The sequence below is a fragment of the Rhinopithecus roxellana genome, chromosome 3 (genome assembly GCF_007565055.1).
Source record: "Rhinopithecus roxellana isolate Shanxi Qingling chromosome 3, ASM756505v1, whole genome shotgun sequence".
In the NCBI taxonomy this organism is placed as follows: domain Eukaryota; kingdom Metazoa; phylum Chordata; class Mammalia; order Primates; family Cercopithecidae; genus Rhinopithecus; species Rhinopithecus roxellana.
Genome location: NC_044551.1, coordinates 40,173,440 through 40,198,437, shown reverse-complemented (window position 1 = coordinate 40,198,437; position 24,998 = coordinate 40,173,440). Strand labels below are relative to the sequence as shown.

General features: G+C 42.2%; 1 protein-coding gene across 1 annotated transcript in view; it reads right to left on the bottom strand.

Moving 5' to 3' along the window:
• Nucleotides 1-1,604: 1,604 nt before the first annotated feature.
• LOC104670435 (proton-coupled amino acid transporter 2) overlaps nt 1,605-24,998 on the bottom strand; it is a 33,625-nt gene continuing 10,231 nt past the window's right edge. Inside the window, exons 6-10 of the mRNA XM_010373686.2 lie at nt 21,888-22,106; nt 19,750-19,848; nt 11,775-11,941; nt 8,535-8,704; nt 1,605-3,725 (exon numbers count right to left, since the gene is read on the bottom strand). Of these exons, the coding sequence (XP_010371988.1) occupies nt 3,454-3,725; nt 8,535-8,704; nt 11,775-11,941; nt 19,750-19,848; nt 21,888-22,106 (927 nt within the window). The 3' untranslated portion in view covers nt 1,605-3,453. The remainder of the gene's footprint in view (nt 3,726-8,534; nt 8,705-11,774; nt 11,942-19,749; nt 19,849-21,887; nt 22,107-24,998) is intronic.

Below are 24,998 nucleotides of genomic sequence, written 5' to 3'. Positions count from 1 at the left end.
CTACCATTCAGTAGCCTCTCTTGGGCCCTACAATGCAGTGAGGAGCTTTGATCCGCAAATGTTTGCATCCTGGATCGATCCTTCACTATGCGTTTGATCTTTAACAAGTTATTTAATGTCTCTGGGCCTGTTTCCTTATCTGAAAATGGAGACAATGAAAGTGTAAACATCACAGGGTCATTGTAAGGATTAAATGAGATAATCTCATGTAAAATCCTTAGTAAGCACTCAATGAAGGAAAGGAGGAAGGATTTTCTGTGTTCCTTGACTCATTAGCAAGCCCCAGAAGTTAAATAAAGTCAGTTAAATGGGGGGAAGAAAGTTGTGTGTGTGTGCATATGTGTGTATTAAATAATCAGTTCCAAACCACTTAAAAAATTTTTAATATCACCACCACTCAGACTTAAAACTAACATGTAGTAGTCTTTAGTGTTGCCAATAATTACTAATGAGTCTCCCTAGCTTGGTTTTGTTGGTTACATCAATGTTGCTAAATTTAGTTTTTCTTTCCAAGATTTAACTTTAGCCAGATTGGTCTAAGTAATAAAATTAACCCTATCATCTTACACAGTAGGGGCTTATCTTTAGAGAATGAGTGTAAACTTTTCTTAATAACAGAGAAGATAACCTTAAACTTCAAGGATGGGTGGGGTGATTGATAGCGGAGCAGGGTGGGAGAGAAATGTTTCCAGAGAGGATGATCACATTGCCAACACTGATCCATGGATCAGTGGAAGTCCTTTGGCTTGCTGATGAAACAGAGAGCTCAGGGTGGAAATGACAACCCATCCTCTGGCAAAGTAGACTGTGGACCCCTGCACAGGCTATGAGTGTCCTATTGCCCAACAGGGACTCTGTAGGCTATGGGATCTGGGTGTGGACCAGCAGCCTTTCCTCCATCTGGGTGGACTTGTGTTCATGAAGTATCTTCTGGAAGTCCAGCAGATAGAAAGTAACATACAGAAAGAGCAGACCAGGACTTGAGAACTGGGGGGCACAGGGAAGATGAAGGATGAAAATAAGCAGGACAGGGCTTTTTCAAATGTTCTCTTAACACCGAGGCTGAAACAGGCATAGATCATTCCCATAAACCACAGAGAGTTTCATGAGAAACTCTCCTCTCCCCACCTTTTGGGACTATAGATCTTCAACATCTATTTAGTTATCTAGGTGCATTTCCTCAATGTTAGTAATTCTGCGGGGAGGGGAGAGAGCAGTCACCACCAGAAAGATCGAGGCGATGTCTCAGGTTGGCTTGGCCCTGGCTGCCGGCCAAGGTCAGACACAAGCATAAGTGCTGTCATGTCCAGGCAGCAGGAAAGAATGGAAGGAGGTTCAGACTCAGTCTTTCAAGTTCTACTCAAAGCCCAACTCAAATGGTACCACCTGTGGAAAGTCTTCCTTGGTGCTCCAGAGCAGGTAGTGTCCTTTGCCCTTAGATGGATGTATGATGGTATTTACTCAGTTGATTACCTGTTACTCTTCCCCAATGGACAGTAGACTGGCTGCTTGACAGCGGGGATTCTTTTCTCATTAATCAGTGTATCCTTTTGAGAATGATGTATCAGGTATCTTTTGCTGCATAAAACTTCCCACTCTTTATGTATTAAAATTACAAACATCTTTATTATTTATCACAGTTCTGTGGATTATCTGTACAATTCTTATGGTCTGTGTCAGCCTGACTGGGGTTAGATATAGTCTAGGATGGCTTTACTCATGTGTCTGGAAGTTGGCAGGCTGGTTGATCTGCGGACAGGGCTCAACTGGGACGATTCATTTATGTTCCACGTGGTCTCTGATCCTCCGGTAGGCTAGCCCAGGATGCTTTACTTGGTGGTCTCAATTCCACAGAGCAGCAAGCAATGTAAGTCCTGATGCATAGGTTATTACCAAACCTCTGACTGCATCACATTTATTAATGTTCCATTGGTCAAAGCAAGTTACAAGGCCAAGATCAAATTTAAAAGGGAGAGGCCGGGCGTGGTGGCTCACACTTGTTATCTCAGCACTTTGGGAGGCTGAGGCGGGCGGATCACCTGAGGTCAGGAGTTTGAGATCAGCCTGGCCAACATGGTAAAACCCCACCTCTGTGAAAACTACAAAAATTAGCCGGGTGTAGTGGCAGGTGCCTGTAATCCCAGCTACTCGGAAGGCTGAGGCAGAAGAATTGCTTGAATCCAGGAGGTGGAGATTGCCATGAGCTGAGATTGTGCCACTGCACTGCAGCCTGGGCAACAGCGAGACTCCATCTCAGAAAAACAAACAAACAAAAACAAAACAAAACCCACAAACAAACAAAAAAATTTAAGGGATACAGATATAGACTTCATCTTTTCATAGGAGCAGCTGCAAAGTCACATTATCAAGAGGAATTTATGGTCATTTTTGCAATATTCTACAAAATCTTGTTTGGCACACAGTAGGTAATCAAGAATGCATGTTGCAAGAATTAAGAGGTAAAGTCTATTCAAATAATTTTCATGTTCACCCCTCATCCCTCCCCATTGGCACATCTACTTCCATGCCTCCTATTCATTGTTGGGATCTTTGAGTTGGGAGGAAATGTTATCTAATGGTTTGAAATGTTTGTTGCCCCTGATTTAATACGTATGGCTCCTTTCTATCTGAGAGTTCACACTGGTCATCTTGGCCCTACCCATCTCAACACTGGAGCCGTGCACAACTTTCTGACTTGTGGATTATGTACCCACCCTTAGTGTTTGCGTTTTGAACAGACCCAGAAAAGGGAAAACTGGTTGTCTGCCAAAGCGTGGACAGTCTCAGCTGGCTGCACCTCCTTCGGCCAGTTGCTGCCACTTGGGGCCCTCTGGTGGCTTCTTCTTGCATAGCTCCAGGTTAGGTATGAAATTCACCGTGCGAATTGTCATAAGCTTGGATAGAGTCCAGAGCCTTCCAAGGGAAAGCTCACAATGTGGTGGAATGGCAGAGGTATGAAAAGAAGAAGTAATAAAACAAAATTAAAAAAAAAAAATACCGTTTAGAGCTTGTAGCTTTCTTGTTTCACCATGACTTTGCCCAGAGAAAAGGCAAAGCAGTGACATAAAGATAATGCACATAAAAGAGATCTGGCTGGGCGAGGAGGCTCACGCCTGTAATTCCAGCATTTTTGGAGGCCAAGGCAGGTGGATCACCTGAGGTCGGGAGTTCGAGACCAGCCTGACCAATATGGAGAAACCCCATCTCTACTAAAAATACAAAATTAGCCAGGCGTGCTGGCCCATGCCTGTAATCCCAGCTACTCGGGAGGCTGAGGCAGGAGAATTGCTTGAACCCAGGAGGTGGAAGTTGCAGTGAGCCGAGATTGTGCCATTGCACTCCAGCCTGGGCAACAAGAGTGAAACTCCGTCTCAAAAAAACAAAACAAAACAAAAAAACAGAGATCCATATCATTAAAAATCGGGTGCTGGTGGGCAAGGAACAGTGCCAGGCTCACCGAAGAAAAGTGGTGGAGTTGGAAAACGGGGGAGAGTCTCCTGACTTGAGCAGCTCGTCCAGGGCCTGGTAGGTCCCCACCACAAAGCCCACGAAGCCCAGGATGCTGATCAGGGCGTCCTTGAAGATGGTGAGGGGGCTCATGCCCTCTGAGTAGAAGGTGGTGACCTCCAGGAGCGGTGGGATGATGAGGGCCAGGGCGCTGCTGCTCACGGAGCCCACCAGGGAGATGACCAGGTCCAGGCGGGGGATGAGGACGGCCAGGAGGCCTGCAGGGAGGGGATAGGGGACAGATAGAGAATTCCAGGCTTAGCCAAGCTTTGAAAGTTTGTTCTTAAAGTCCTCTTCTTGGCCGGGCACAGTGGCTCACACCTATAATCCCAGCACTTTGGGAGGCCGAGATGGGTCAATCATTGAAGGTTGGGAGTTTAAGACCAGTCTGTCGCACATAGTGAAATCCTGTCTCTACTAAAAATATAAAAATTAGCCGGGTGTGGTAGTAGGAGCCTATAATCTTAGCTACTCAGGAGGCTGAGGCAGGAGAATCGCTTGAACCTGGGAGGTAGAGGTTGCAGTGAGCCAAGATTGCACCACTGCACTCCAACCTGGGTGACAAAGTGAGGTCCTGTCTCATTAAAAAAAGGAAAGAAAAAAAAAATCCTCTTCTTAAAAAATAAACCAGTTGTTTCGCAGAAATTCAATTACAGAAAGAAAAGTTGAAAGTCCTCCAATATCCCTAATCATATTCCCTAGAAGTTACACATTAGAAATTCAGCCAGGCATAGTGGCACATTCCTATAGCCCCAGCTATTTGAGAGGCTGCGGCAAGAGGATCCGGAAGTTCAAGGACAGCTTGGGTAACATAGTGAGACCCCATCTCAAAACAACAACAACAACAACCACAACAAAATTTGGAGTGTCTCTAATTGTATTCATTCATATTGTTCATTCATATTGTTGGGAGGAAATGTACTCATTCAAAAACTTTTCCCCTACCAACTTAGAGTCAGTGGTTGGGGGCCTGTGAATGTAACTGACAGTAGGTAAGATTAACGAGAGAGAAGACAAAGTGTGTTTATAAGCTCCAGAGCCTTGAGATGAATTGGCTTCCAGAACAGCCAAAGATACCCCCTTAATACGGTGAAAAGGAGGGAGAAAGAAGGGCTTTTATGGAAGAACAAATGGAAGATATGACAATTTCAGATAAAATGTGTTAAACAGTTAGTAATTCCAATGATAATGCTAAGTTTCTTTTCTGGCTCTAAACTTCCCAAAGAAGGGATTTATGGCAGCTGTATTTTTCAGGAGGTCCTGCTTACGTCAGCAAAAGACGATTAGATAAAGTTTCTTTCTGCAGCTTCTTTTTGTTCAGATGTTTTTAGCTTAAAATAATCTTTATGCTACCAAGGTGCATTTTGGATCCTTACATATCCAATAAAACTTAAGCTCTTACTTAATAAATAACACTAAATAACAGTGCTGGGAACCATTCAAGCTGTTTGGAATATATCAATGTACAAACTATCAAGGTTTGTACTATGAAAATTTGTATCAATGTACAAATTTTTTTAGAAGTCTTGTCTTTTTTTAAATGCCTAGCATTTTAATAAATAAAAATAATATAAATAAATTAAATAAATAAATAACTTTAAAAAATGCCAAGCATTTTAATAAATAATTAACATGAGTATGAAAACCTCTTACTTGCAAACAATTAGAATATGAAATCATTTATATACAAAGAGATCTTCAGTTGGAAGAAAATCCACAAGGTGTCTTTAAAGAAGTGTCTTCTCCAGGTTTTACATACATGTCAGAAAACACCTAACAAAGAAACATGAAAAGCTAAACATTTTGAAATTGTGTTTTTTTAGCAGGATGTTTTACAGACCTGGGCTTTTACATTTTTTATTATATTTGATGAAAAATGTTCCTGGTCATCAAGAAGTCCCAGGAGCCATGCGCAGGCCTCCTTTGGAGGAGGAGTGTGGTAGAACAGAACAGGTCTGGAAGGCAGGAGTCTGATTCTTTCTTGTATGGCCTTGCCCAAGTCCCACCCCTTCCTCAGCTTGTTTCCTCAGCTGCAAAATGGAGATGAAGGCTACTATCCTTTTAGGTATTGTAATTCATTCTGCATAGGACGTAAAAGTCTTCAACGAGATTTTTCATGTAAAGCTTTCAGAAGAGTTATCTTTGCTATTACTTCAAGTTATTTACTCATACATGCTAATTGATAATGTATAAAGTGTAGTGTAGGATTAAGGGATTGTTATCTTTATACTGTGGGGCAAATTCCTTCATCTATCTGGAATCTCTAAGATACTGGATGGTTCCTGCCTTCAAGGTCAAACTGAGAATGAATCACTTCAAAAGAAGAAAATCAGTGTCGAATAAATGCTGTGGGCTGGCCTAGAAAAGCAAGAATCAAGAGCCACCTCAGCCGGTCAGTCTCAGGGGATCCAGCAGCTGCTGCAGGCCAAGACACAGCCACTGAGAAGGTGTCCAAGTCTGAGCAAAAGACATAGAGGCTGAAGCAGGCCAAGGGGGCAGCTGAGGCTGAAACTGAACAGCACCGCCTGAAGAGGGAGAAAGAGTTCAAGACCAAGGAAGCTGCAGCCCTGGAATCTCACAGTGGCCGTGGCACTCAAGTGGCACAAGAGGCTCAGAAGAAGACCAGCCTCCAGAACTACTTCCAGCAGAACGGGGGTGAAGGCTTGGCTAGCCTCTTGGCTTTTGTCTGTGACACCTGGACAGAAATCCATGAAAACTACTGCATAAATGAAGAAGAGTGGGAGAAAGACGTGCCTGTACCATGGATTGGCATTTTAGATGCCCTTGAAGAATATGAAACTCAAGTTATATTCTTATGAAAAGGCATTACATGATTTCTGTATATTATGTAGCAGGTCCCTTCACTTCTCAGAGAATATAAAATCTAGCTTCTTTGTACAGACTTAGAACTTATCTATAGATTTTCTTTTTACATCGTATTTCCTAGAAATTTAATGGGTATATGTCATCTGTTTTCCCATGCCTTTTAGCTCGAGTAACAAATATATCAATGTATCAGTGTTGACTTTTTCTTTCTTTTATCTAGTAAAAAAAAGTCATTTGAAGAAAGAAAGAGATTAATCATTTTTTTCCCTGTAGCATTTTCTTGAGCTGTGTCAATCCCTTAGGCTGAACACCAGGATTCTAACTATGAAAAAGTAGTAAATAGTTATTTGTAATCTGTGTGAAGCAGCAGCCACCCTTAAATTAGTCCATTCCTGCTAATGGTTAGAATAATGAATACTAGTATAACTGTTTGGGCTGCTTTTAGTTTCTCTTAATTAAAATTACTAGATGGTAGAATTCACGAACTTGTTACATGTTATTACTCGGTGTACCGATAATCATCTAAAAGTAACACTTTGTCATGCAAAAAAAAAAAAAAAAAAAAAGAATTTCCTAAATGTCCATGGGCAGATGAATGGATACAGAAAATGTGGTTTGTACATACAGTGGAATACAATTCGGCCTTAAAAAAGAAGACACTTTTGCAATTACAATCAAAAGGCATCTTAGGGACAGCTGGGCCACCTCCACTCTATACAGGAATCTCTAGCCATCTCCTTTGGCCTCTGGTGGAATACTTGCAGATTGGGGTGCTCCGGGTCATGGGGGCTGCTGTGAGCCGGGGAGTGGGAATGACTTCAGCCAACAGGCAAGCACAGGGCCGTCCAGGGGCCAAGGAGCCCCAGCTGATTGTTGCCGATGGGGAATGTGATCCCAGGCTTGCCCAGTCATTTTATAGTAGCCCCACCAAAAAATTTTTAAACTCTGCATTTGTATGGAAGATTGCCCACATTTTAAATGTTGGCCCACATTTATACAACATCATGAGGTTCAAACAACACCTGTTGCCAAATTAGAGTCCCATTTTCAATGTCTGCCCTGGAGGTGAAGGGCACTGGCTCTAGACTTATATGACTTGAATTCAAATCCTACCTCTGACACTTTCTGGCCACTTATTAATCACTCACTGCCTCAGTTTTCTCTTTCATGAAGTAGGGTTTATCATAGTTCTACCTCATGAGAATTGTTGTGAGGACTGAATAAAATATTATGAAATCTAGACTAGAAAGAGCTGAACACAGTGCCTGGCACACAGTAAGTGTTCAATACTTGTCAGTTCTTATGATTTATCTATTTACTAATGTGTTTATTTGAGACAGGCTCTGACTCTGTTGTCCAGGCTGGAGTGCAGTAGTTCAATCTCAGCTCACTGCAGTCTCGACCTCCTGGGCTCAAGCAATCCTCCCACCCCAGCCTCCCAAGTAGCTGGGACTATAGACATGGGCCACCAAGCCTGGCTTCTTTTTTCCTTTTTTTCCTTTTTTTTTTTTTTGTAGAGATGGGGTTTCTCCATGTTGCCCAGGCTGGTCTCAAAACTCCTGAACTCAAGCAATCTGCCTGCCTTGGCCTCTCAAAGTGCTGGGATCACAGGCATGTGCCAGAGTGCGCAGCAAGTTCTTACAATTATTGTTTGATAAGCTGTGTCAATCCCTTTGGCTGAACACCAGCAAATCTGTCTAATTAGGTACATGTAAGAATGGGGTTGTCCTTGAGGCTTAGATGAGTGAACACTTGTAAAGCTTTAGAATGGTCCCTGGAATATAGTAAGTGCTCAGCAAATGCTGATTGTCATGACTGCCCTCTACCATCTGGCTAATTCTTTTTTTTTTTTTTTTTAAGATGAATCTTGCTCATCGCCCAGGCTGGAGTGGCACGATCTTGGCTCACTGCAACCTCTGCCCCCCATGTTCAAGTGATTCTCCTGTCTTGGTCTCCCGAGTAGCTGGGATTACAGGCACATGCCACCACGTGTGGCTAATTGTTGTATTTTTAGTAGAGACAGGGTTTCCCCATTTTGGCCAGGCTGGTCTGGAACTCCTGACCTCAGGTGATCCACCCACCTCGGCCTCCCAAAGTGCCAGGATTACAGGTGTGAGCCAGTGCATCCGGCCTATTCTGGCTGATTCTTGATAGCCCTCAGAAAAGATCAGCAGGAACACTGCACTCTCCTTTCTACTCACAAGTCAGGCAGACCATGGCGAGGCGAATGGACAGATCCAGAGGAAGTGCCCAGCGTGTTGACACCTGGGAGATGGCAAAGGGGATGATGATTTCTGCAGGGACGTAGAACTGCAGGGCATAGGTGCACAGGATGCCGGCAATGTAGAGAAGCTTGACAGACTGGTACAGCCTGCAAGACAAACCACAGCGCTGCTCTCCACGGCCACTGTGTTCTGACACTGGCCTCCTCGGAACATTAACCTCTGACCTGGGGACAATGACTTGGGCTTTTGTTTTCCTTTCTGAAAGTGACTGAGAGGGACTTTCTAAGAGTCAGGAGGGAGTCACAGCAGAGCATGCAGTGAAAATAGAGGGAAGCTTTCCTGATTCTGTGGAAACAATTGAAAGAGTCATTTCTAAATGAAATAAAAACCATCTTGAGCTTGAGTATATATTGCATCTTCGCAAATCACTACCATCTGATGCTCAATCTTACGTTTTAGAAAAGAGAGGCTCAGGCCAGATACTTTGCCCAGGGAGACACAGATGATAAGTGGCTAAGACCAAAAGCCTGGATCTAAAAGACTCTAGTCTTTTGTGATTTGTCAGTCCTTAGGAATTCTCTGGATTCCCCAAAGCTCTTGGCACATAACAGTTGTCTCTAGTTGGTTGAGAGAACTGCAGAATCCCAAATCCTTGGAGGAAGAGACAGTTTATAATTAGGGCTATGTGGAAGTTAGGGGCAGTCAGGGTGGAATACAAGGAGAAACAGGGTTACTTGCTGGCCTCAAGCTAGGGGCAGAGAGTGTGTGAGGCTTCAGGGGATACTGAGTTCTATCTAAGCTTTTTTCTTTTTGATCTATTGAGATGTGACTATTTTCCTTCAGTCCACTAATGAAGATGCATTTCCATGTTTAATAAATGTGTGTGTGACACTGGGCACAGTGGATCACGCCTTTAATCCCAGCACTTTGGGAGGCCGAGGGGGGTGGATCACCTGAGGTCAGGAGTTCGAGACCAGTCTGACCAACATGTCAAACCCCTGCCACTACCAAAAATACAAACATTACCCAGGTGTGGTGGTGCACACCTGTGATCCCAGCTACTCGGGAGGCTGAGGCAGGAGAATCTCTTGAACCTGGGAGGTAGAGGTTGCAGTGAGCTGAGATTGCGGCACTGCACTCCAGCCTGGGTGACAGAGTGAGACTCTGTCTCAAAAATAAAAAAATAAAAAATAATAATAAATAATAAATAAATAAATAAATAAATATATAAGTGTGTGTGTGTGTTTAGCCCATTCCTTAAAAAGGCTAACTTCCACATTACCTGTATTTCTTGCTCACACTAGTCCTGCTGCCTGGGCACCCTCTTCACTTCATTTCCATCTGTTCAAACCCCTCCAAGTTTTTGAAATTCCCCTCTTCTGAGCAGGTACCACAGCCAGATGCTTTTAGACACAGCCCAACTTAATCCTCATGACAACTCTGTTTTATAAATGAGGCAACTGAGGTTCAGAGAGGTGAAGTAAATCATCCACTACCACAAGCTAGTAGGTGGTGCAACTGGAACTTGGACTCAGGTGTACCAGAATGGTCCATGTTTGGAGAGAGTTGACCTGCTGGACAACGAGTTTCCCTGTTGTCTCCTTCCGATGTGCTTTCTTTCCTTGGAAATCCCCAAGGCCTGTTTGCTACTCTGGAGAGCTTCTTTTTCTATGTTATAGTTTGTGTCCATACACTATTATCTGTCCCTCCATTACCACTGAATCAGGAGCCAATGAAGACAGTGAAGCTCCAAGGTCATAGTCTACTCATATCAGTGTTGCTTGGCATCTGCTTATAATTGGCATGCAATAAATGCTTGATGAGTGACTATATCATCTTAGGAAAGGAGCCCCATTTAGGCAAATTAGGGCTCCAAGTGACTGTGACTCTCTGCTTGAGAAGACCCAAATGTCCTTTAATTAATGACATTACCTGGTGTGGGAGAAAATCTTGCACAGTGGGATGTGGGTTCATGTGTCTGTTCAATATGGCACTGTTGAAGTCTGTGGGGCTAACTATTGCATGAATTGGGTATGTTAGAACACAAAACTTTTGCAGATTCCAGTGGTCTTCCCAAATCGTTTTGCTTGTTTTTTTCTGAGACAGAGTCTCTGCCACCCAGGCTGGAGTGCTGTGGTGCCATCTTGGTTCACTGCAACCTCCACCTCCCAGGTTCAAGCGATTCTCCTGCCTCCGCCTCCTGAGTAGCTGGGACTGTAGGTGTGTGCCACCATGCCTAGCTAATTTATTTATTTATTTATTTTTTTGAGATGGAGTTTCGCTCTCGTTGCCCAGGCTGGAATTCAATGGCACCATCTCGGCTCACTGCAGCCTCTGCCTCCCAGGTTTAAGCGATTCTCCTGCCTCAGCCTCCTGAGTAGATGGGATTACAGGTGCCCACCACCATGCCTGGCTACTTTTGTATTTTTAGTAGAGACGAGGTTTTGTCATGTTGACCAGGCTGGTCTTGAACTCCTGACCTCAGGTGTTGAACTCCTGACCTCAGGTGATCCACCCACCCTGCCTCCCAAAATGCTGGGATTACAGGTGTGAGCCACCATGCCTGGCCTGTTTGTTTTTAAGAGATAGGGTCTCACTGTGTCACTCAGGCTGGAGTGGAGTGCAGTGGTGCGATGACAGCCTTCTGTAACCTCAAACTCCTGGGCTCAAGTGATCTTCCTACCTCAGCATCCCAAATAGCTGGGACTACATGTATGAGATATCATGCTCAGCTAAGTTATGGTAATTTTTTTGTAGAAGTGGGGTCTTACCATGTTGCCCAGGCTGGCCCAATTGGTTTTTGTTTTCCATTTTTTTATCTGGTTACTCTGACTTGGGGAATGTGAACCATTGGCTGTGGCAAACAAGACTATGGGAAGTGTGACCACCCCCGACTCCTCTCTCCGTCTCTTGCCATCTCCCAGTGCCCCTCCCTTCTCTCCTTAGGAGACCAAGGGCTCTCACTTTGTCCTCTCTTTTTAAGTCACGTCCTCCTTCAAACTAAGATGTCAACGCTTAACTCAATTTGGAAGGCTGTTGTTGAAGGAGGAACTCCCAGGACAGAGAATCTGGAGACCATGGTTCTAATGACAACTCTGCTTCTTCTGTGAGAGGCTCTCTAGACCTCGGTTTCCCAGCTGTGGAAGAGAGGAGGAAGTGACCTACAAGTTTCCACCCATCCCTGAGTCCCCGCCACCTGACAGCCCATGAAGATACCAGCAGTTAGGCAGGTTAAGGCTTATGCTGGCCTTGATGTCATCTCCAAACCGCAAGTAGCCCAGGGTCGCGATGCTGATGTACAGGGAAGTGACGATGGACATTCCCAAAGACAGGATGGCTGGGAAGTGGCGGGCATTCTTCATCTTGTTTTCCAGAGGCAGAACCTACAGAAACATCACAATGTAAGAAGGAGAAAGAAGGAAAAAGAGAAATATGAACATAAAGAAAAATGGCATCCTACTTCTGGATGTCTACCCCAAAAAACTGAAAGCAGGGCCTCAAAGAGATATTTGTATACTTATGTTCATAGTAGCATTATTCACAATAGCCAAAAGGTGGAAGCAAGCCCAAGGGTCTAGCAACAGAAAATGGATACACAAAATGTGGTGTATCAATGCAATGGAATGTTATTTAGCCCTTAAAAAGAAGGAAGTTTTGTCTCATGCTACCCCACGGATGGATCTTGAGGACATTATGCTGAGTGAAATAAGCCAGTCACAAAAAGACAAGGACTGCCTGATTCCACTTATATGAGGTACCTGGAGTAGGTAGGTCCAAAGAGGCAGAATGCTAGTTGGGAAGGACTGGCATGAGGAGGGTATGGGGAGTTATTGTTTAAGGGGTACAGAGTTTCAGTTTTGCAAGCTGAAGAGTTCTGCAGATGAAAGGCAGCGATGGTTGTGCAATAATCTGAATTTACTTAACATATATGTATACTCGAAAATGGTTAAGATGAGTAAATTTTATGTTAGGTGTGTTTGACCACAGTTAAAGAAAAAAAGGAAATAAAAGAGGAGGAAAAAAGGTAGGAAGATGAGGGTAAGGAGGAGGAAGGAGATAAAAAGAAAGGCCTGGAGTCACCTGATGAGCCCCGGACCCTTAAGAGCTGAAGGGCCCTGAGATTTTATCCAGACCAAAGATCTCAACACTGGGTCAGCTAGATCTGGCCAACAGATGCATTTTGTTTTGACAGCACAGTCTTTGATAATTGAATATGAATGCCTTTAGGCACAACATTCTTTTTCCATTCACCAGGCCCTCCTCCCCTCACCCTCAGCCACCAATGAATAATACCTGCCTTCCAAAGGCGTTTGTGTTGGAAACTCCTAATTCCAGTGCAGACTCCCCCCACCCAACCCCATCACTGTACAGTGGGGAGTCTGAGACTCCAGGAACAAAGGGCGCTGGTGGCAGCTGGGACCAGACAGTGCTTCCTGGTTCTGCCAGCAATGCATTTCCCCACACCCCAGGTTCTCACTTTTCTGTTCTCAGAATCCTGCTTCCCCTAAATGCATACCTGGTTCTAAGAGAATCCAAGTTGAGGCCAGTCTGCCTCTTGCCGGTTGGGCATTTGAAGATCTCTTCTGTCTTTGAAACCAATCTTCCTGTCTCTCATCCCATAATTTCCTCCTCAGACTCTTACTGTCCAAGAGACCACCCCTACCTTCTCCTACTCCTTGTTCAGGCTGTGTGCTAAGCACTCTCTACATGCACTATTTAGCTAATCTGTTTTCTTATGTGAAAATGGGCTCAAATGAATTTTGTTTTGTTTTGTTTTTCTTGTTTGGAGAGTCTCACTCTGTTGCCCAGGCTGGAGAGCAGTAGTACAATCACAGTTCACTGCAACCTCTGCATCCCGAGCTCCAGAGATCCCTCTCATCTCAGCCTCCTGAGTAGCTGGAACTACAGGCACGTGCTGCCATGCCCGGCTAATTTTTGTATTTTTTTGTAGAGACGGGGTTTTGCCATGTTGCCCACACTGGTCTTGAACTCTTGGGCTCAAGCGATCCTCCCACATTGGCCTCCCAAAGTGCTGGGATTACAGGCGAGAGACATCACACCTGGCCAAATTTTGCAAATTTTGTGGAGAATTACACAAGCACCATAATGGCACATCGAAGGCTTAGTAAATATTGGCGGTTGTTATTTTTTAATACTGTGAAGACCATAACTCTATGAAGGTGGTACCTCTATAATTCTTGTTTTACAGATGAGGAAAACAAGGCTCTGAAAGTGAGATAACTTATCCCAAGTTGCAGAACCAGAAAGTGTCAGATTCAGGTTGTAGACCAGCACTGTTATTCAAAGTCCAAGTACCTGCTTCTACTCCTATAGCAATGGGTGTATTTGTTACTAAGGAATTTAGTATCTTTTCCCTTATACGGTTGAATTCTTTTCTGTCGTACATGCAGACTTCCAGCCCTGAAACTCCCTAACCCTCCCTCTATTCCAGGCATTTGGAAGATGCTTGAGGGCAGTGTCAGGCTGGGTCATCCCTGTGCCTTTCCACTTTCTTCTGGATTAGGTCTAGTTGCAGCAGGTGCTCAGGAGGATGTTTGACGATTATACAATGATTGCATGGAGAGCAGACAATCCAACCTGAACTCTTGTACCCTGCAACACAATTTTGTTGCATATATTCTCAAGGCCAAAAATGATCTTTCCACAAGGCCTGCTCAGACTGGGTAGCTGGCTTCCTTTCTCTCTCTCTCTCACTGTCTCTCTCTCTCTCTCCACAGTCAATCAATCAAAGAGATAAATGGCTGTTGACATCGAGTGGGAGGGTCCCTGGACTGAGAGTCAGATGTACTAGGCTTTAATCACATCTGCACAGTTCCTAGCTGGTGACCTAACTGAAGTCCCTTTCTCTCTCTGGGGCTGTCCCTCTTCTGTAAAATTGGAGACTGGGCTAGAAGAGTTCTTCTTAAGATAATTTCAACTAATACTAAGAATCACCAGCACATAGTAGGCATTCAAGAAATACTTACTGAACAAACATTGTCATCATTTTATAGTTGGAGTGTTAGAGTTCAGAGAGTAGCCCCGGCCAAAGCAAGATTCCAGCACATTCTGCCTCCAAAGTCACTTGCTGAACCACTGCACTCTGCTTCTGTCCATGACTACTCCAAATTCTAAAAACAAAGTGCTTCCAGTTCCATCTAGATGAAGTAAGCACACTTCACAATATCTCTTTCACTAATTACGACTAAAAATCCTGGACGAAATACATAAAGCAATTGTGCACAGGTTCTGAAGAGTAAATAGTAGCAGGTAAAATGGGGAGGGAAATCAAAAAGAAAAAACGACTGTCGTGGTGGTGAGTTTCCTGATTTTGTTTCTTCCCATATGTCCCAGTTTAACCTCAAGGGACACCCAAATCTTAGAACTATGTGGTGCATACAGACAGAAAATAACGCAAAGAGAAACTTCTTTTTGGCCAGATGACTTAGAATAGGGTCCCCTGTGGGATGAAAAGCATGGAGGGAATCTCTATTTTTCTGTTTCTTTGTTTTATCTCCAGGCCGAGACCTCAAGGCAAGTCCCAGTCACTAAGCAGCATTCTGGTATATCAGTGGCTGTAGTGGTCACACAGGCACCCAAAAATCTGAGATAAAAATCCTCTCTACACAGTAGTACTAGGAAAATGGGCTTTAAGAGTCTGAAGAGTGTGGGAAATCAGGACTGGCTACATAATTTATGGGCCCCAGTACAAAATGAAAATGCAGGGTTCCTTGGTGAAAGATGGTTCCAGCAGAGCGTTAAACTAAGTGCGAGATCCTTCTGAAGGCTAGACCTTATGTGGCTGCATGATTCGCCTGCTCATGAAACTGACTCTGGAAAGAATCACTATTATGCTTTTTCTTTCTCTTTTCACTCATTGCTCATCCCCAGAGGCAGACCTGGTCACAGGAAGTACATGACAGTGTAGGAGGCTAAAATCCTGGCTTTCTAGCCAGAGGATGGGAAAAAGAAGCCACTGCGAGCTGGCGAGTGTCCAGGAAAACACAGAGGAGAGAAAACTGGAAAAAGGAATCTCCTAAAATCTGTGAATAATATCCTGGGCCCAGCCCTGAGCTGTACATGTGTGGAACTGATGGTGGCATCAAAGCAAAGGCTTTGAGAACTGAACTACTGTGTAGAGTCCTGTCTGCCGATTGGCACTAGGTGGCACATGAGCAGGGTAGAGCCAAATATCACTTTACCGGCTTTGAAAACTAATTGGATATTGGAACCATGGCCCATAGAAGGTGAGCAAGGACTTATGATCTGAATCTAACTAGGTAGATGGTTTGCTAAAACCAAAAATCAACATTCTGAGGAGGATTTTAACAGGATCCTGAGTCTCCTAAAATAATATTCACAATGCATAGGATACAGTCTAAAATTATTCAACCTACAAAGAACAAGAAAAATCTCACCAACTTAGAAAAGACAACAGATGCCAACCTTAAGATGACTCAAATGTTGGGAATATTAGGCAAAGACTTTAAAGCAGGTAATATAACCATACTTCAAAAAGTAAGGGAGAATGCTATTAAAATAAATGGACAGATACAAGTTCTTAGCAAAGTAGAAGCAATGTAAAAGAAACAAATGGAGATATTATAACTGGAAAATAAAATAAGAAAAATTTAAATACCTCACTGTAGGGGCCTGAGAGCAGAATGTAGATAACAGAAAACAGAGTCGGTAAATTTGAGGATAAACAGGAATGACAGAATCTGAACAACAAAGAGCAGAAAGATTTTTTTAAAAAATGAACAGAGCCTCAGAAACCTGTGGGATATACAGCTGACTCTTGAACAACATGGGTTTGAACTGTGCAGGTCCTCAAATAAGTGGATATTTTCAACCAAATGCACATCAAAACTACAGTATTCATGGACTGCAAAACCTGTATGTAGGGAGTGCTGACTTTTCATATACTCAGGTTCTGCAGGGCCACCTGCAGGACTTGAGTAGGTGCAGATTGGTTATACACTGGGTATGTGTGTTTAGGGGAGGGGGGAGCGGGGTCCTGTAACCAATCTCCTGTATATACTAAGGGATGATTATATATCAAAAAGTCTAACATTCAGGTTATTGGGATCTCCGATGGAGAAGAAAAAGAGATTGGTGAAGAAAAAAAAAAAATCTGAAAAAAATAATGGCTGAAATTAGGTAAATTAGGTAAAAGACAAACTTTTACAGATTCAAGAAATCCTGTACAGGGCAAACTCAAAGAAACTATATTAAATATAATACAGTATAACGGCTGATTAGAAAAGATTTTTAAAAATTATGAAAGCAACCAGAGAAAAACACATAGGAGAACAACGATTCAAACAATTGCAGATTTCTCATCAGAAACCACTGAGGGCAAAAAGAAAGGAAATCATATTTTCAAAATGATGGAAAAAAATTGTCCACCTAGAATTCCATATTGTGAAAAAATATCCTCTAGGAATAAAGGCAAAATAAAGACAATCTCAGATCAAGAAAATGAAGATAATTTGTTACTAGCAGACCTGCTTTAAAAGAAATGTTAATGAAGGTTCTTCATGCTGAAGGCAAATGATGCCAGAAGGAAATGCGATTTCAAGAATAAAGAAAGAGCAATAGAAACGGTAAATATCTGAGTAGATATAATAGCCTATTTTTTCCTAGTAAGTTTATTACAAGGACTATGTATGACTATTGAAAGCAAAAATGATAACATTATTGGTGTTTCAGTGTGTTTAGATACATATGGCAATACAACATAAAGGGGGAAGTGCCCTATACGATTGTAAAATGTTGACAGTTTACCAGCAGTGATAAAATATTAATTATCTCAAAGTAAACTGTGAAAACATATATTATAGTACCTAGATAAACTACTAAAAGTACTATAGAAAAAGATATAGTCAAAAAGTCAATAGGCCAATTAAAGTGGAATACTATAGAACTATAGTAATCAAAACTGTGTGGTTCTGGCATAATGGTAGACTTATGATCTTATAGACCAATGGAATAGAATTGAGAGTACAGAAATAAACCTATATATCAACAGTCAATTGATTTTCGACAAGGGTGTCAAAACTATACAACACGGAAAGAATAGTCTTTTCAACAAGTTGTGCTGGGACAACTGGATAACCACATGTGAAAACATGAAGTTTGACCCTTACCTCATACCACATACCAAAATTAACTCAAAATGAATCAAAGACCTACATGTAAGAGCTAAAACCATAAAACTCTTAGAAGAAAACTCTGAGGTAAATCTCCATGACCTATGATTTCGTTCTTTCTTTCTTTCTTCCTTTTTTAAAGACAGGATCTTGCTCTGTCACCCTGGCTAGAGTGCAGTGGTACAATCATAGCTCACGGCAGCCTTGAACTCCTGGGCTCAAGTGATTCTCCCACTCAGTTTCCTAAGTAGCTGGGACTACAGGTGTGTGCCACTACACCCAGCTAATTCTTAAATTGTTTTTACAGAGACACCCATGTTGCCCAGGCTGATCTCAAACTCCTGCCCTCAAGTGATCCTTCTGCCTTGGCCTCCTAAAGTACTGGATTAAAGGTGTGAGCCACTACATCTAGCCATGAACCTAGATTTTGCAATAGATTCTTAGACATAACACCAGAAAGAAAGAGGATGAATTGGACTTTATAAAAATTAAAAACTTTTGTGCATCACAGTTCACTATCAAGAAAGTGAGAAGCCAGGTGTGATGGACTATGGTCATGCAACTATAATCCCCACTACCTGGGAGGCTGAGGCAGGTGGATCACTTGAGCCCAGGGATTAAAAACCAGCTTGGGCAACATAGCAAGATCCCATCTCTCTCTCTCTCTCTCTCTCTCTCTCTCTCTCTCTCTTTTATGGGACAGAGTCTTGCTCTGTTGCCCAGGCTGGAGTGCAGTGGCCCGATCCTAGCTCACTGCAACTTCCACCTGCTGGGTTCAAGCGATTCTCCTGCCTTAGCCTCCTGAGTAGCTGGGATTACAGGTGCATGCTTCCATGCCCAGCTAATTTTTGTAGTTTCAGTAGAGATGGGATTTCACTATGTTAGCCAGACTGGTCTAGACCTCCTGACCTCAAGTGATCCGCCCGCCTTGGCCTCCCAAAGTGCTGGGATTATAGACGTAAACCACTGCACCCGGCCCCATCTCATTTTTAAGAGGAAAAAATTTTAAAGGAAAAAAGAAGGGAGAAGACAAGAATAAGAAAAAATATTTGCAAATCATTTTTCTGATAAGGATTTAGTATCTAGAATAAACAAAGAACTCTTAAAATTCAACAACAAAAAGACAAACACCCTAATTAAAAATAAGCAAAGGACTTGACGTTTCTCCAAAGAAGATGTACAAATTGCCAACAAGCAAATGAAAAGATGTTCAATGTCAAAAACTTGTACACAAATGCTTACAGCAGTATCATTCATGATTGTCAAAAACTAGAAACAACCCAAATGTTCTTTGACAGGTGCGTTGATAAGCTGTGGTACTGCCCAGACAGTGGATGCTCTGCAATAGAAAGCAAGGTGTTATTGATGTGTGCAACAGCATGAATGAATTTAAAATGCATTAGGCTAAGTGAAAGAAGCCAGTCTCAATCTCATACATACTGTATGATCTCATATATGTGACACTTTGGAAAAGAGAAGACAGTACAGGCAGAGAACAGAAGGATAATTGTTCTGTATCCTGATTTTGGTGCATTTATTCCTCTACGTGCTTCTCTAAACTTACAGGAATGTACACCAAAAAAGTGAATGTTACTGTATGTACACTAAAAGTAACTTTTAAAAATATATAAACAACACTAACCTTCCGCAAGTGTGGAAGTAGAGACTATAGACTGTAAATACACAGAACTTTCCAGGTTAAAACTCCATTATGTTTAATCAAATCCTTTAAATTGGACACCATGGTTCGTCTTGATTTTAAAAGATTAGGAAACTCATATCGATAGGAGGACAGGTGTTTAATAGGCATGTGGGGACAAAAATAAAACTGTCTCTTGACTGCCTCTCTGTTGTAATCAACTTTTCTCTTGCTGGTGACAGCTGTCCCAAGTGAGGTCAGAGGTTACTTTCTCCCATGGGCATTTTCTAGTAGGCCCAAAACAATGGCCAGTGGGACACAGAAATCCAGAGCTCCCAGCTCCTTTCCAGAAGGTCACTCACAAGCACTAGGGATAAGGCCACCTCAATTCAAACCTTACCACACCAATGCTTTCAAAAGAAAAAATGGCTGTTCCGAAGAAGAGAGGGTAGGTCTTCCAGCTTGCTACCAGTGGCAACCGGCTGGGGTCTGGGATTTCCTAAAGGAGAGAGAAATGCTATGAGATAGTCACTCTTAAAGCACATTTGAGTTCCTTTAAGAGAAGGGTAATCTGAAATGAGACCTGATTTTTTTAAATTGAATATCAAGAAGTTCAGAGAACTTCAAACGGATGTAGGCCACGATCAAAGTTGATTTCAACACTGCACAATACCAAAGAGCCAGAGGACAGTATTGTCAAAGTACTGAAGGAATAGTATCTCATAGAGGGAAGTTTGGTTTATCAAAAACCTCTAAAAAGGCTGGGTGTGGTGGCTCACACCTGTAATCCCAGCACTTTGGGAGGCTGAGGCAGGCAGATCACTAGATCAGGAGTTCAAGACCAGCCTGGCCAACATGGTGAAACCCCGTCTCTACTAAAAATACAAAAATTAGCTGGACGTGGTGGCGGGTGCCTGTAGTCCCAGCTATTCGGCAGGTTGAGGCAGGAGAATGACATGAACCCGGGAGGCAGAGCTTGCAGTGAGCTGAGATTGCACCATTGCACTCTAGCCTGGGCGAAAGAGCGAAACTCCATCTCAAAAACAAAACAAAACAAAAAAATCCTCCAAAAGAAAACCTTATACACCAAAGATTAGCACTGAACGCGCCCACGAACACCTTTGAATGGACAGTGGTCATGGGTGCTGGAAATTCCTGTGACTGCAGTCATAGCAATAATCTGAGGAGCCCAAAGTATGAAATATGAAAGATCCATTTTCTTCTTTATTGAGCTGTAAATTGAAGAGGAGAAGACTGTGTAAAATAAATATTCTATGTATTGTGTGACCCAGAATGTGAAAATGATGACAGAGCCATTTTTCTAACTGGGCAACCTTTGGAATTGTCCAAAAATGTATTAAAGGTAGCTATCTCTTTAGGAAATTCAATTTTATAGAATTCATCAGTATCTTCTAAGGAATATAAGACTGATCTGCAGTTATTCTAAAAAGGTTGACTTATTTTTACTGAATTTCATGGACAATATAGCTTTTTTTCTCTTGTGGTTTCTTAAAAGGGAAGAACAACTGGAATTTATTAAATATGCCAAGGGGCTTCTGAGACTTAACTTTCTATGTAGTGTTGTCCATTACAAAAGAAGAATTAGGCTGGGCTTGGTGGCTCATGCCTGTAATCCCAGCACTTTGGGGGGCCAAGGCGGGGAGATCACTTGAGGTCAGGAGTTCGAGACCAGCCTGGCCAACATCGTGAAACCCCATCTGTACTAAAAATACAAAAATTAGCCGGGAGTGGTGGCTGGTGACTGTAGTCCCAGCTATTCGGGAGGCTGAGGCAGGAGAATCGCTTGAACCTGGGAGGCAGAGGCTGCAATGAGCTGAGATTGTACCACCGCACTCCAGCCTGGGTGAAAGATCGAGACTCTGTCTCAAATAAATAAAATAAATAAGTAAATGAATAAAAGAAAAACTAGAAAGGATAGCAAATTAGGAAACTGAGAGAAAATCAATGTCCATAATTCAACATCAAAGACATCATAACTAACATTATAATAGATTTGCTTATAGGTTTTTTTCAAAATTAGTAACAGGACACTTTTTGAAAGCTTATGGTTTCTGAGACTCTCAATGTATACCTCTGTGACTAAATATTAGATTTTTTTTCTCTTGCCTTCCTTAGGGGTAATATTGGTTACCTGAAATTGTACCCTATGGGTAACTCAATAACTTTTAGCTGTAGTATAAGAACCTGTTTTCACCTGCCTTTTGCTGTCAGCCAACCATTATAGGAATGGTCTACAGTTCACCAACCAAGATATTTTCCTTGCAAGCACATTTTTTTAAAAAAAGCCAGAATTTGACATAAAAATAGGTATTTGGAGAAAGAACATGAACAAGGAGACAAACAGAAGAATGGGATTGCATGGAGACATCCTTGTAGAAGAAATGCTACAGTGAGGTGCATGTCTCTCAGAACACTCTTACCCACCTACAGGGTTGCCTCCAGGTGTCTAAAGCTCAGTCTATCCTAGATACAAAAACCCTGCCCAGTGGAGTGGGTAGGTGCGTGGTGTGCACTCACCTGGGTAATGTACTGGGTGATGATGACCAAGCTGACCAGCATGCTGATGTTGGCCAGCATGGAGAAGATGGTCAAGATCCTGAGGTTCCGGATGAAGACCAGCAGCACCAGTAAGGGCAGGAAGGAGAGCATATAGAGTCGTGAGTCCATGGTGGGGGTCAGAATCACCGTCTCATTGGAATGGCAGTTGTTGGTTGTGCTATTAACAGCTTCCACTACCTGAGGAAGGAATGGGAGAAGCAAAAAGGGAAGATGATGACTCTTCTAACCTCATGGTTGACTCAGTGCCTTGCCCCTAATCAAGTTCCCTCACAACGAATGGGAGTGTCCCACAGTGCCAAATCTCACAGTGAGTTAGGGTGAATTTAGAACTTATTCTGAACCCTCTGCACCATACTACCTCAGAAGAGGCTGAACAGGTTGGTCACAGTGGCTCACGCTTATAATCCCAGTACTTTGGGAGGCCGAGGCAGGTGGATCACTTGAGGTCAGAAGTTCGAGACCAGCCTGGCCAATATGGTAAAACCCCATCTCTACTAAAATTCAAAAATTAGTCATGTGTGGTGGCACACGCCTGTAATCTCAGCTACTTGGGAGGCTGAGGCACAAGAATCGCTTGAACCTGGGAGGCAGAGGTTGCAGTGAGCCAAGATCACGCCACCACACTTCAGCCTAGGCAACAGAGTAAGGCCCTGTATCAAAAAAAAAAAAAAAAAAACAAAAAACAAAAAACAAAAAAAAACAAAAACAAGAAAACAAAAAAAGAGGTTGTACAAATAGTTAAAAAATAAGTGTAATAGCAAATAAATAACTGGATTCACAGTGGCTATTTGTTAGCTTTTAGCAACTAGTGTCCATTTCTCCTCATACCAATTTGATTTTGGTGAGTTTTCTCTTGTCACTGAATGCAGTGACTGTAAATCACAGTCATGTGGCAGAGCTAGGGGATTAGTCTTTGGCTCAAGCTGGGGCATTCAGACCTTCTTCCAGGTGTCTGAATGTAAACCTAAAGCATAGGGACCTAAGGACGGACTAGAAAAGGGTAAAATGAATTCCGATAGTGGATTCCTGAGGAGGCTGCTCATTAGTGCTACCATCTACATCCTCCTCGCTACCCTGGCTCCTGTTCTTCCCTCAGATCTGCTTTTTAATTTAGTGGAAAGTAATATCCTTCCATGGAACTTATTTTCTGCTTAAATTCCCTCAGAATCTTTTATTTATTTATTTATTTTTTTTTTGCATATAACCCAAAAGCTCCATCATTTACTGTTTCCTAATTAACACATACACTTACTGATTCCTAATTGGTACAATACTGGCATTTTAAATAAAAAACTCTTTCTTGTGTGGATTGGACCACTCGTTGCAGAACATTTAGTAGCCCTGGACCCCACCCAATGAAAGCCATGAGCATCCCCAATTATTGTGATAAACAAGAAACCATCCCCCACTCCCCCACACAATATAAACACCCCTATGTAAAGTCAGGGGTAGGTGGATGCTATCACCCTCCATTTAAAGTCAGCATGACCTAACTGATACAGTCTTATTGGATAAGCAATACAAATCACTGCAGAACAATTAGGAACTAGAGTTTAGCAGGAGGAAAATGTAAATGCATTGATAATCTCAGTACCAAGATGCTAACATCTTGGAAGATACTCATCTATATATTTTCTACACAATATCACAAATTACATATATTATACCCATTCTTTTTATTTTACAAGACTTCAATCATAGCATTCACTCTTTTTTTTGAAATGTCCCTTGTACTTAACAATACACTGTGGATACATAAATGAATCATTTAAGTATTGATTTTTTCTGATTCCTCACTACAATCAGAAAAATAACTGGAACATTAGCTAGGTACTCAAGGCTCTCCATAAATGGTCCCTATCAAACCTTCAAAGTTTCTTCCTCTCCCATGACCTACTCTTCCTCCTGTAACCAATTGTATTGCTTCTCCTGGGCAATCCCATAAGTTCCTGCCTCCTGATTTTCTCTGATTCCTTCTCCCACCTTGGCTGCCACCACTTTTTTTCTCCAACCTGTCAATACGCAGCTCAGATGCACCACCCCCCTGGAGGAGGCTTTCCCTGCTCCAGTGATCTCTGCAATGTAGTTTGCACCCTGACCTCATGTTGTTGTTGTTAGTGGCATCCTGGCCTGGCACCAAAATATCATATTGATATTTAACTTATTAGGTTTTAGAACACACTCAACTTGGCCTGTAAACTCCTTGATACAGTGTTTGCCTTGATAATAAATGCAGATGATAAATAAATGCAGATAATAATAATTGCAGATGGTGAGTATAGGTCTGTACATGTCAGATTGCTTTCTAAAGAGCAATCTGGCAATGTTTTAAGAGCCTTCAAAACAATCAAACTCTTTGACTCAGTAATTTTACTTTAAGAAACATTAAGGAAATAAAGAAGTGCACAAAGACCTTTGTGCCAGCCAACGGATTATAGTAGAGAAACAAAGGGAAATAAGGGAAATGTCCAGCAACACAAGATTGATTAGGTTATGATCAATCTGTGTGATGGAATATTATGAAACTATTAAAAATTACATGACAAAATGTAAGGATATTGCAAAATGCTGACCAGTTAAGGTTACATTAAATTATAACCATGAATAATTGGATTAAGAGTAATTTTATTTTATTTTGTTTTCTTTGCAGAAGAAACACAGCATAGGTTTAAGAACTTGAGCACTGGTGTCAGAAGGCCTGGGTTTTTAACTCTGGCTCTGTGACCTTACATTATAGAGTTTATAATCTCAGTCTTCTCATCTGCAAAATGGGAATAACCACAGTACCTGCTCTAATAAGGTCATGGAGATAATTAAATGAAGGAAAGCATGTAAAATGCTCAGCACTGTACCTGACACAATAGAAGCTAACTCTGAAAGCTTACTATATTTTTCTTCTAGCTAGTTTACATTTTTGAATTTCTGGTATTACTACTATAAGCAGATAAAGAGCCCTAAAGAATAGTTTTCTTTTTAAACTTACTGATTAAGGATGGCCTCTGCTATTACCCATATTATTTTGCTCAAATTGCTGTAAGATAACTTGTAGGTTAGATCAGAAACAATTCC